The sequence below is a fragment of the Theropithecus gelada genome, chromosome 20 (genome assembly GCF_003255815.1).
Source record: "Theropithecus gelada isolate Dixy chromosome 20, Tgel_1.0, whole genome shotgun sequence".
NCBI classification, from domain to species: domain Eukaryota; kingdom Metazoa; phylum Chordata; class Mammalia; order Primates; family Cercopithecidae; genus Theropithecus; species Theropithecus gelada.
In genome coordinates this window covers 27,734,693-27,747,964 of record NC_037688.1, presented here as the reverse complement: position 1 = coordinate 27,747,964, position 13,272 = coordinate 27,734,693, and the positions used below count along the sequence as shown (strand labels likewise).

At 46.4% G+C, this 13,272-nt stretch overlaps 1 protein-coding gene across 5 annotated transcripts in view; it reads right to left on the bottom strand.

Moving 5' to 3' along the window:
• WWP2 (WW domain containing E3 ubiquitin protein ligase 2) overlaps positions 1–13,272 on the bottom strand; it is a 181,301-nt gene that overhangs the window by 66,183 nt on the left and 101,846 nt on the right. For all 5 annotated transcript variants that reach the window (XM_025370285.1, XM_025370287.1, XM_025370286.1 and 2 more), the window contains one exon: positions 4,652–4,779. In XM_025370285.1, the coding sequence (XP_025226070.1) occupies positions 4,652–4,779 (128 nt within the window). The remainder of the gene's footprint in view (positions 1–4,651; positions 4,780–13,272) is intronic.

Genomic DNA, 13,272 nt, shown 5'->3' with positions numbered 1-13,272 from the left:
GATGGATGGGGGCAAAAACCCATTAAAAACCTCCTAAAGGCTCAGGCCTACAATCCCAGCACTTTGGGAGGCCAAGGCAGGCAGATCACCTGAGGTCAGGAGTTCAAGACTAGCCTGGCCCACCTGATGAAACCCCATCTCTACTGAAAATACAAAAAATAGCTGGGTGTGATGGTACATGCCTAGAACCCCAGCTACTCCTGGGACTGAGGTAGGAGAATCGCTTTAACCCAGGAGATGGAGGTTGCCGCAGTGAGCTGAGATCATGCCATTGCACGCCAGCCTGGGCAACAAGAGCAAAACTCCATCTCAAAAAAAAAATAAAAAAAATAAAAAAAATAAAAACTAAAAACGACTCGCCATTCTAGATGCCATTAAGAACATTTGTGATTCATGGGAGGAGGTCAACATATCAACACAACAAGGGTTTGGAAGAAGCTCATTCAAACCCTGATGGATGGCTTTGAGGGGTTCAAGATTTCAGGGGAGAAAGGAAATGCAGGTGTGGTGGAAACAGCAGGAGAGCTAGAATAAGAAGTAGGCCTGAAGATGCTACTAAACTGCTTCAATCTCATGAGAAGACTGGAATGGGTTAGGAGTTGTGTCTTATGGATGGGCAAAGAAAGAAGTTTCTTGAGATGGAATCGACTTCTAGTGAAGATGCTGTGAACACTGTTGAAATGACAACAAGGATTTAGAATATTCTGTATACTTAGTTGATAAAGCAGTGGCAAAGTTTGAGAGAACTGACTCTAATTTTGAAAGATTTTCTACTGTTGGTAAAATGCTATCAAACAGCGTCGCGTGCTACAGAGAAATCTTTGATGAAAGGGAGTGTCAACTGACATGGCAAACTTCATGTTGTCTTATTTTAAGAAATTGCCACAGCCACCCTGACCTTCAGCTACCACCACCCCGATCAGTCAGCAGCCATCAACATCGAGGCGAGACCTTCCACCAGCTAAGAGATTTCCACTGGCTAAAGGCTCAGATAATTGGTAGCATTTTTAGCAATAAAGTATTTTTAAATTAAGGTATATACATTTTTTAGACATAATGCTGTTGTACCCTTTATGGACTACAGTATAGTGTAAAGGTAACTTTTATATGCACTGGGAAACCAAAAACTTCATGTGACTTTTTTGTGACATTTGCTTTATTGTGGTAGCCTAGAAACAAACCCAAAATATCTTGAAGCTATGTCTATAATTTATTCCTTATAACAACTTATGAGATATACACTTTTGCTGTAATTTTTTTTTTTTTTTTTTTTTTTTGAGACAGGGTCTCACTCTGTCACCCAGGCTGGAGTGTAGTCGTGCCATCTCAGTTCACTGCAATATCTGCCTCCTAGGCTCAAACGATCCTCCTGGCTCAGCCTCCTGAGTAGCTGGGACTACAAATGCATGTCACCACACCCAACTTTTGCCCTAATTTTATAAATGAGAAAACTAAGACCCAGCGAGTCACTGGGCCTTAAACACATTAAAGATGAAGAACCGGAACCTGACCACAGCTGATGCAACTTCTGACTGATGTGTATGGAAATTACATTTAGGGAAGAAGTAAAATATGTAAATTTGGGGGTAAAGTCTTCAATAAAGAATTAGCAAGTAAATCATTCCATACAAGTCTCTATGAAGGGCTACGCCATTAGTCTATTTCTTGATTCCACCACTTCTAAAACTTAGAAATATAATATTTATACAGACAGGCTGCCATTCACTCTTGTTTTATAAAAATGGATACTTTATGGTTGTGACAACATAAAAAAACCACCTGGAATCCAGCTCCGGTTTGGCCCCAAATTTCTTTTTCATGCATAACTGCAGCACACAGCCAAAAAAGGCTGCTAAATAAATCTCGCAAGTCTGTGGAGACTCTTCCAGGAGGCAGAGCTCCCCACCACCACCATCTTGGAACTGGTCCTCAGAGTTCTCACAGCAGCAGACTGAGGGATGAAGATGTCCTCATTCACACCCTCAAACCCTCTCTGGTCCTGCGCTGCTTAAGAGAGGAGCTTCAGCAGCTCCCCACGGCAAAGGTAACACAGTTCTGTACCCTTGGGGCAGACGTTATATCAAGTACAGGCTGCCTGTGAGGTAAAGGTGAAACACCATCACAGCAGAAAGGGGAGAGATGGACACCAAGGCCTCAGCACTGGAGTGGGCAGAAATCCCTAAAATACAACTGCCCTTCAGAGACAGATCTTAGGAACAGGTTTGGGCTTTGAGAGACACCACCATGAAACATGTCCAAGGCAGTCAGAGGTTAGAGACACTCAGCTTCTTGAAGACACAGCTGGCACCTGCCTTGTCTGCTAGAACATAATGTTCCTAGAGATAAGGACAATAAGTAATGGTACCTAAAAATAAATGTAGGGGAAATATAGCTCTATTGAAATGTCTAAGAGTGACTCAAGGACTATCACCAAAGAAAGTCAATTCACCAATAGTTTTTATAGGAAAAGTAGAAGTAGTTGCAGGAAACCATGATCCCAGTAACACAGGCCCCTGGCAGAACAAAGCCACTGGTAGCTCCGCCATGGCACCTGGGAATCAGTTGGTTCCTAAAAGCCAGTCCCCCATCCCCATTTGTAAACATTGCCCTCCTCCACAGCCACTGAGTTTTCTAAGAGAAAAATGCTCGCAGAGCTGCCTATGGTTCTCTATACCATGGCTCACGGCCATCACTTTGCTGTCGCCTTCACACAGACAGGAAGGACAGGCTCAGCTACCACTGGATGTTCCAGCATGAGAATACAGTGGGTGGTCCAGGGGCACCAGGCGGCTGAGATGGCAGCCCCAGGGCTCCCCACCTGCAGCTCCTCCTCTTCCCCAAGGCTCAGGGTGAGCTAGTCAGTTCACTCAAGTCCTTCAGGCAGGTCCCAAACTTCAGGGAGGAGGTCAGGCCACCGCACTCACAGTGCGCTTTATAGGACACAGACCACTTCATCTTGTGGTCCACTAAAGACGACAGGGTATCCAGGCAACAGCGGCAGCCACAGGGACTCTGAAGCTCCCATATGGTGCTGCCAGAGAACTGAAGAGTATTACAAAGGAACTCAAATCAATTTCTTCCACTCAGTAAGTTTGTCACACAGAGGTCATTTAACAATGCCACAACAACACTTCCATGAAGAGCCACGCTGCTCTGAGTCTCTTGGCCTTCACGCCACACCTCTGCTGTCACGAGCATTAGAAAACTATCTTGGCTGGTCGCGGTGGCTCAAGCCTGTAATCCCAGCACTTTGGGAGGCCGAGACGGGCGGATCACGAGGTCAGGAGATCGAGAGACCATCCCGGCTAACACGGTGAAACCCCGTCTCTACTAAAACATACAAAAAAACTAGCCGGGCGAGGTGGTGGGCGCCTGTAGTCCCAGCTACTCGGGAGGCTGAGGCAGGAGAATGGCGTAAACCCGGGAGGCGGAGCTTGCAGTGAGCTGAGATCCGGCCACTGCACTCCAGCCTGGGCGACAGAGCGAGACTCCGTTTCAAAAAAAAAAAAAGAAAACTATCCCAGCGTCACCTACCAGTTTCAACCCCAGCATTCCTCTACCTACAGTGCATGGAAGCAAAATGTCTACGTCCCTGCCCAACTGCCCCAAATGAAGACAAACTACCAAACGACCAGCAGTCACTAAAGATTTGACAGTCTTTGAGAAGTTTAGAGAAATGAATGGGTTTGTTTTTTCTTTTTCTTTTTTGACTCTGTCCTGATGAGAGAGAGGGAGAGCAGGGCGGAAAATGAGTTGTTCTGAAATAGGTCCTTCCCGTCTCACTTACGGGGAAGCAGAGCCAAGTGTGGGGAAGCTCTGTGCGCACGTGGACGGGACTGTCTCCTCTCAAATGGGGCCCCCGTCGGGATGGCCCCAGCACATCCCCAAGTAGTTACCTGGCTTTGCCCTAGTTAGCATCTCAACCCATTCACCGGTGGTGCCATCATCTGACTCAGCTCTTAGCAACAATACTTAGTCCTGTATTTCCTTAGTCTGATAATTCCCTTACACAAAGGAAATCAAAAATATGCCATGTATAAATGAGATAGCCTCCCCAACATGAAATCTAATGCTGATGAGAAATGAATAGAAAGGCCAGGCGTGGTGGCTCACGCCTGTAATCCCAGCACTTAGGGAGGCCGAGGTGGGTGGATCACGAGATCAGGAGATAGAGATCATCCTGGCTAACACGGTGAAACCCCATCTCTATTAAAAATACAAAAAATTAGCCAGGCATGGCAGCGGGTGCCTGGAGTCCTAGCTACTTGGGAGGCTGAGGCTGGAGAATGGTGTGAACCCAGGAGGCGGAGCTTGCAGTGAGCCGAGATCGTGCCACTGCACTCCAGCCTGGGAGACAGAGCGAGACTCCATCTCAAAAAAAGAAAAAGAAGACAGGACTTTTTATTTCTGTGCAAATGAGTATTTTAGAAAAGCGCAGTCATATGGAGAATAACCATGGCTGTACAGAATATGCCAGAGATAGAAGAAGATGGATCAGTAGAAAGACTGATGGATTCAAATCCAGTTTAGTCCTAGAGCCTTCTGATGCCCACCCTCTATTCTGACACAGTGGGCAGGATCCCGTGTCCACGTTAGAACGGGTGAGAGCCCACGGCTTCAGTGCAGGCTGGCGTGCAGTGCCATCACTCACCTGTGCCATTGGCCAAGCCACTGTGGCCTGAGTTCTTGACGGGCTGGCGGTGCCGGCTCCGAGCACCTGGGCTTTGCTCGCTGGTTGCTGGGGTTGTTCTGGCTGCAGCACCTGAATGTCTGTGCGTCCTGGGGGTTCAAAGTAGAAAGCAGACAGACATAAGTCACTGAAAAGGACAGAAGTGTTTCCTGCCTAAGTCATCATATTCCCTTCTCCTGCCATTTATTGGAAACAAGACCTTTAATAGCCCCTCTAGTTTTGGACTCAACAGAAGCTGGTTCCAAGCAGAGAGACCCAGGGAAGTTTCCTTTTTGGTAAAAGCTCAGAAGGTAACTTTGTGTAAACTTTTCCACTTCAAGTAAACAAATCCAGAGTGAATTGCCCCTGCATCTGAAATAATTGGCAAAATAGCCTGTGACCATCACATTATTTTTATTGGGCTCAAATGTTACAAATAAACAAGAATCACTGACAGGCTCAGATGAAAATTTCCCCCCTTAGGCAAGAAGAGCTTTTATCCAAAGCAGTTTTCTCTATAGCTAGAAAGATAATTCCCTTGGCAATAAAAGTCAAGGGGCATTAAACAACGTTTAGTTAATACGTGTGGTGACACTTTTTGTTGTTGTCGCTCACTTGTTAGTTTGTTTAGAGACAGGGTCACACTCTGCTGCCCAGACTGGAGTGGTGCGATCATAGCTCATTGCAGCCTCAAACTCCTGGGCTCAAGTGATCCTCCCACCTCAGCCTCCCCAGGAGCTGGACTACAGGCACACAGCACCACGCCTGGCTCATTTTTTTTATTTTTGGGGAGATGGGGTCTTGCTGTGTTGCCAAGGCTAGTCTCGAACTCCTGAGCTCAAACGATCCTCCCACCTCAGCCTCCCAAAATGCTGGGATTACAGGTATAAGCCACTGTGCCTCGCCTAGATATGTTTTATCTAGAAAAGAGGACTCAACAATCCATCCAAATAAATGAGAAGCAATACAGAAATGGACCCAAATCACAAAGAAAACTATGGGATTTAGCAGCAGAAAACCTATCAGGCATCTTCAGAGAACACAAGGCAACAGGCAGCATGCGCTCTCAAGTTCTTTCTGTGGTTGACTTTGCCCACTCATTGAAAATGTCTAAGCCTCCCTGTCCTTCGGTTCATCTGTTTCACCAAAGGAGGCTCTTCCACTACTTAGTAAGCATCTACTACTTTGCAACTGTGAGATGGTTCAAATACCATCCAGTGAAGAAAAGATCACCCCTCTCCAGGCAGAGAAACAGAGGCCCAGAGACAATTTGTACCATGCAACACGGGGTGATAAGACTACTCTCACCAATAAAGGTGGTTGGGCACAGTGGCTCACGCCTATTATTCCAACACTTTGGGACGCCAAGGCAGGAGGATCACTTGAGCCCAGGAGTTTGAGACCAGCCTGGGCAACATAATGAGACCCTGCCTCTACAAAAAATAAACAAAATTAGCTGCACTACTGGTGCATGCCTGTAGTCCCAGGTACTCAGGAGGCTGAAGTAGGAGGATCATTTGAGCCCAGAAGGTAGAGGTTTCAGGGAGCTAAGATCACATCACTGTACTCCAGCCTGGGTGACAGAGTGAATGAGAGTGTCTCAAAAAAAAAAAAAAGTCAATAAATAAATAAAGGTAATAATAATGGCTATAGAAGTATGTAATATTCACTGACTCTAACATTATGTTCCAGGTACTGTGTGTGCTATGCACATTACATATATTTTCTCATTTAACATGGGAACCCTAAAGGTAGGTTACTATTATTATCCCCACTTTACAGATAAGCAAACAGACACAGAGAAGCTCTACAGAAAGTAAGCCAAAGGATGCAAAGATTCATATCCAGGCAGTTTAATGTCAAGAGCTCAGGCTCTTAAGTCAGAAGATGGGACAGGAAGCCTGAACTCAAGCTGAATTCCTCTTGGGCTATTTTTTTGCTGGTCATTTGGACAATGGTGAAATTAAGAGCTATAATAGAAAGTTCCCCACTGGGAGGATCCACCCCCAGCTGAACAACCCTGCTGGGAGTGTTTGGTCCAGCGTATTGGGATGGTCAACAGGAGGCTCCTTGAGGGATATGAACCACCCTCACCAACTACCTTCTCTAAAGTAAGAAACAGAATTTGACAAGATGAACATAAACCAAAATCTTAACGGTCATTATATTTGGATATTGGGAATACAGAAGCCCTTTTGTGCTCTTCTAGATTTTTCCAGCTTCCTTCATAGAGCTTGTATACTTGTGAGTAAGGAAAAAAACATGAATTTTTGGCTGGGTGCAGTGGCTCACACCTGTAATCCTAATGCTTTGGGAGGCTGAGATGGGATGATTACTTGAGCCCAGGAGTTTGAGACCAGCCTGGGCAACACAGGGAGACCTCATCTCTACCAAAAATTTTTAAAAATTAGCCAGGTGTGGTGGCACGCCCCTGTGGTCCCAGGTACTTGGGAGGCCAAGGCAGGAGGATCACTTCAGCCTGAGAGCGTGGCAAAAGAGTGAGACTTTGTTTCAAAAAAAAAAAATTTCTTTTTAAGTTTTTCTTGCCCCCAACCCCCAACAAAAAAAAAAAAAAAGGAGAAAAATGGAGAAACGTAGCACACTCTGGAGTCCCTCATACCTAAACACTGCGTGGCAAGAGAGACAGCGCACGACAGAGCTGTGGAAATACAGACTCAATGTGGACTCTCTTTTTCCATCTTAACTTTTTCCTTGAGCTAATTTCATAAATCAAAAGCTGTTGGCTGGACGCAGTGGCTCATGCCTGTAATCCCAGCACTTTTGGAGGCTGAGGCAGGTCCATCACCTGAGGTCAGGAGTTCGAGACCAGCCTGGCCAACATAGCAAAACCTCATCTCTACTAAAAATACAAAATTAGCCAGGTGTGGTGGTACGCACCTATAATCCCAGCTACTCCAGAGGCTGAGGCAGGAGAATCACTTAGAATCTGGGAGGTGGAGGTTGCAGTGAGCCGAGATCATGCCACTGCACTCCAGCCTGGGCAACACAGAGGGAGACTCTGTCTCAACAACAACAAAAAAGCTGTCAACCACACCTCAGTCAAAGATGAGTATTTCAAAATTCTCACTTCATGGGAAGAAATGTTCACTGTAAGCATTTTACCACAGCTCCTCCTCAAAAGTGGAACGAGCACAAATGAGTTCCAAAGGGAAAGGCAGGCAGCCCTCAGCAAGCTGGTGTGTGTGTGCACGCGTGTGTGCGTTTGCGTGTGTATATTTGTATGTGTGTATGTCCGTGTGTGTGCGTGTGTGTGCATATGTGTACGTGTTGAGGGCAGAGAGCTTGAGAGAGAAAATTGGTTAATAGAAGGTTTGTTTCAGCCAAGGATCCCTTTACTAGGACAAAAAGCCTCTCTGATTTGGAACTTGCAGCCCCCAGGAGCAAGCTGGACCCCTCAGGGAGCTGCAGGACCTGCAAAAAGTACACTGTCAGCCCCTCAGACGAACCTGCCCATGATCAACTCCAGCCCCGGGTTCCTTGTCCCTCTGCAGAGCAGCTGGGCATGACAACAGGGTGGGTCCCATTACTCCCTGGCCCCGCTCTCCCTTCCCAGAAAGGGCATGTGGTCAGCGTGGAGAGAGAATACTTTCAGAAACACTTAACCACTAATGATAGCGGCTTACCCTGAATGATGGGCAGGGCAGGGCAGGATCAGCCCTAAGCTAGGGGCAGCTGGGACCACTTTGCATGAACGGCCGCCTCCCCACCCGCGGCCAGCCACCACCCCCCCAACACACACACACGCCACATCCCCTCTCCCCAGATTCCCTCCTTGCCCTAAATCTGGAGTTACTAGTTTTGGGCTCTTGTGTTACCTTAAAAATAAGACACTTAAAGGAAGAGAAGGCCTCAACATCTGAGGCGACTCCTCTCTTCGGCAGTTTCCTCTCTTGGAGAACTCAGTCAACCCATAAAAGATGGGATCACATCGTGATGAAAAGCTGGCCCAGAGGCTGAAACCACACATCGTGGACCAAAATAGCACCCAGACAAATGCGGGGTGATAGCTGAGACAGCCGAGCTTGGCTCTGCCCATGGCTTCAACCTTGGTCTGATTCCCCTTACCATTTAGGGGGAGGGGAGGAGTTATACAGCCCCCAAGGCAGGCAGAAAGCAGTTAGAACAGTCGTGCCAGTCAGGCCAAACTCCACAAATGGCTTTAAGTCAACTCATTATAGAAATTCAGCTCTTTTTGTAGCACGCCCTTCTCAGGAGACGGTGTGTCCTCACCCAAGGTCCTCTCTCAAGAACTGAGGCCTCCTGAAAGAAGGCCAGTCACAACCAGGACCCATGCTCCCCAAAGCAGTTCTGATGCAGATGAGGTCCCCAGGACAGGGCTGCTCACTGACACTTGGCATTTAAGCTTTGACGGTCATAGCTCTGGCCTCCATCCTCAGCTACACCCTGACAGCCAGAGCCTTGGGTGTCATGGGACATCTGGCCTTGCCCTTCATGAGGGCTGCAGAATTGTACTCAGTCATCCTTTTCTGAGTGTTAGGCCCCGTTCTAGAGACAAAACAGAGTCCCCGACCTCAAGGAGCTTCCACCTTAGTGGAAATGCTGTGATGCGTAATTCTGCTCAGACACAGATTTCCATCACAGCACACAATGCTGCTTTGGGGGAGCCACCTGCTGGTGAGTGAGCCTGGCTGACCACGTGACAGTGTCACCTCAGTGCAGCCTTGTTGACCACTGTCACCTTTGCAACGGTTCATGTGAAGTAATTAAACAAAAAAGGACTTTGTTGGTTTTTTTTAAAAAAAGCCTTGGCCAGGTGCAGTGGCTCATGCCTATAATCCCAGCACTTCCGGAGGTTGAGGCAGGTGGACCACCTGAGGTCAGGAGCTCGAGATCAGCCTGGCCAACATGGCAAAACCCCATCTCTACTAAAAACAGAAAAAATTAGCTGGCCATGGTGGCGCATGTCTGTAGTCCCAGCCACTTGGGAGGCTGAGGCAGAAGAATCACTTGAACCCGGGAGGCAGAGGTTGCAGTGAGCCAAGATTGCACCACTGCATTCCAGCCTGCACAATAGAGCAAGACTCTGTCTCAAAAAATAAAAAATAAAAACAGAACTGAAAGCAAGACCTCAGGAGAGATATTTGCACACACAGGTAGACAACAGCATGATTCACAATAGCCAAGAGGTAGAAGCAACCCACCCTCAACGAATGGATAAAGTATGGTGTATGCACACATATGAGTAGTACTCAACCNCACCCTCAACGAATGGATAAAGTATGGTGTATGCACACATATGAGTAGTACTCAACCTTAAAAAGGGAGGAAATTTTGACACAGGCTACAACATGGATGAACCTCAAGGACACTACGCTAAGTGAAAGAAGCCAGTGGCAAAGAGAAGAATCCTGTGTGGGTCCATTTAAATGGTACCTGGAGTAGTCAAACTAACTGAGTGAGAAAGCGGGATGATGGTTGCAAGGAGCTAGGGAGAGGGGGAAATAGGGAAGAAATTTGTAGAAAGCAAAAATATCTATTAAAATGAGGCTAGGTGCAGTGGCTCATGCCTGTAATCCCAGCATTTGGGGAGGCTGAAGCAGGAGGATCAATTGAGACTGGCCCAGGCAACGTAGGAAGACTCTGTCTCCATAAATAAATAAATAAATAAAATGTGAAACATTTTTTTTAAAAGCATTTTGTGGCATCATCAAAAATTTTAAACTCCCGCTCTTCTAAAGACACTGTCCAAAAAAATGAAAAGACACTCCATAATACTGAGAAATAATAATAAAATCCTAAGACCCTCAACCAACTGAATGGACCCCCCTCTTGGCCAAGAGGACCCCAGAGAAACCTTGAAAACCTTAATTCTCAGCCATGACGAGATGCAAGGTCAGACATACCTCGTTACACCCCCTCCTTCCTAGCCATCATGAGTCTTTCTTTCCTCAGTGTTAAACAAAAATCAACCCTCTCAAAAGACTTGTTCACTGCTGATTTCAACCAACGGCCTCATGTGGCCTTCCCTTTTGTGGTTTCCACACAGCAACTGACCAGCATTCCTTCCTGATAAGAGGCCACTGACCACGGTGTAGTTCTGGCCAGGCCACGGAGGCTGTGCACTGAGTATCTTTCCATCCTCTGCTTCACCTTCTGACGGACAGGGCCTAACCATAATACATTTAAATATTAAGTGTCCACCCCAAAGGGCAACAAGGGACACAAGTAACAAACATGTTAGTTTATGATGCACACATGTGTGTCCCCTTGGTAAATATTTATAGCTTCTCCTATAACCTGATAAATATGTAAACTTAGCCAACCAGTTTAGCGTAAATTACTGTCTCATCCTTCCCTCCCTTGAAGTGCCTGCTTTTTGGTTTCAGGCGGAGGCTCCACTTCCTGCCTGCAGGTTATGGTATCCCCCTTTAGAAATGAAGCTCTCTCTTCTAAATTTATGGAGTTTGTGACTTTTATGGTTGACAATATATATTTGATAAAGGAATTTTATCCAGAATTGATAGAGAACTCTTAAAATTCAGCAATCAGAAAACAACCCCAATATTTTTTAAATAATCAAAAGATTTGAGGCTGGGTGTGGTGGCTCATGCCTGAAATCCCAGCACTTTGGGAGGCTGAGGCAGGCAGATCACCTGACCTGAGGTCGGGAATTCAAGACCAGCCTGAGCAACATGGCAAAACCCTGTCTCTACAAAAACACAAAAATTTGCTAGGTATGGTGGCAAGCGTCTATAGTCCCAGCTACTTGAAAGGCTAAAGCAGGAGGATGGCTTGAGCCTGGGGAGGTTACAGTGAGCCGAGATCACACCAGTGCACTCCAGCCTAGGCGACAGAGCCAAACCCCAACTGAAAAAAAAGATTCGAACAGACACATCACCAAAGAAGAGCTACAGAGGGCAAATAAGCACAAAAAAGATGCTCAACATCATAAGTTCTTCAGGAAGTGCAAATTAAAACTACAATGAGATATCATTACATATGTATTAGGACAGACAAAGCTTTTTTAGGTCAGACGCGGTGGCTCACGCCTGTAATCCCAACACTTTGGGAGGCCAAGGCAGGCGGATCGCTTGAAGTCCGGAGTTTGAGACCAGCCTGGCCAACATGGTGAAATCCCTTCTCTATTAAAAATCAAGCCATTGCACTCCAGCCTGGCCGACAGAGCCAGACTCTGTCTCAAAAAAAAAAAAAAAAAAAAAAGCCAAAACTTAGGCATAGTGGCTGGCACCTGTAATCCCAGCTACTCAGGAGACTGAGGCAGGAGAATCACTTGAACCTGGGAGGCCAAAGTGGCAGTGAGCCAAGATTGTGCCACTGTCTCTCACAACAAAAAGAATGGACAGAGTTTTTGTACAACTTACAGTAACAAGTCCGGGTTAGGATGCAAAGTAATTGGAATTCTCATACATTGATGGCGGGAACACAGCCACTTTGTAAACTGTTTGGCAGTTTCTTATAAAGTTAAATATATACTCAGCATGCAAACTGATAATCCCACTTCTAAGTACTTTTTAAAATTATTATTTTCAGACAAGGTCTCGCTCTGTCACCCAGGCTGGAGTGCAGTGGCGTGATCATGGCTCACTGCAGCCTCCTGGGCTCCCGCGATCCTCCCACCCCATCCTCCCAGGTAGCTGGGATCACAGGTGCGTGCCACCATGCCTAGCTAATTTTTGCATTTTTGGTAGAGAAGCGGTTTCACCACGTTGCCCAGGCTGATCTTGAACTCCTGAGATCAAGCAATCCACCCTCCTTGGCCTCCTGAAGTGCTGGGATTGTAAGTGTTAGCCACTGCACCCGGCCTCTCCTAGGTATTTACCCATGAGAAATGAAAACATGTTTGCACAAAAGCCTGTATGCAAATGCTCATAGATGCTTTGTTTGTAATCGCCAAATACTGTAGGCAACTCCAACTCCTTCAATTGGTGAATGAATAGACCAACTGTAGTACACATAATGGAATAAACTCAATGCATAAAAGGAATGAAGTGCCGGTACATGTGGCAACAGAGGTGAGTCACAACCGCATTATGCTAAGTAAAAGACACCAAAGGCTACACAGTGTACATTTCCATTTTTAAGATATTCAAGAAGAAATCAAACTTAGAGAAAGAAAACAGATCCATGCTTGCCAGCAGTGAGGGGTAGAAGGAGGAGCTAGCTACAAAGGGGCACGGGGGAACTTTCTGGGGTGATGAAACTTTCTGAATCTTTTTTTTTTTTTTTTTTGGAGACAGAGTTTCACTCTTTCACCCAGGCTGGAGTGAAGTGGCACAATCTCAGCTCACTACAACCTCTGCCCCCCAGGTTCAAGCGATTCTCCTGCCTCGGCCTCCCTTATAGCTGGGATTAAAGGCGCCTGCCACCATGCCCAGCTAATGTTTGTGTTTTTAGTAGAGACAGGTTTTCACCATGTTGGCCAGGCTGGTCTTGAAGTCTGACCTCAGGACTTCACCCGCCTCGGCCTCTCAAAGTGCAAGGATTACAGGCAAGAGCCCACAGGCCCAGCCTTTCTGTATCTTGATTACGATAGTGGCTACCTGGCTGTATGCTTTTGTCAAAAGTTACAGAACTATACACTAGTAAGGGTGGATTTCACT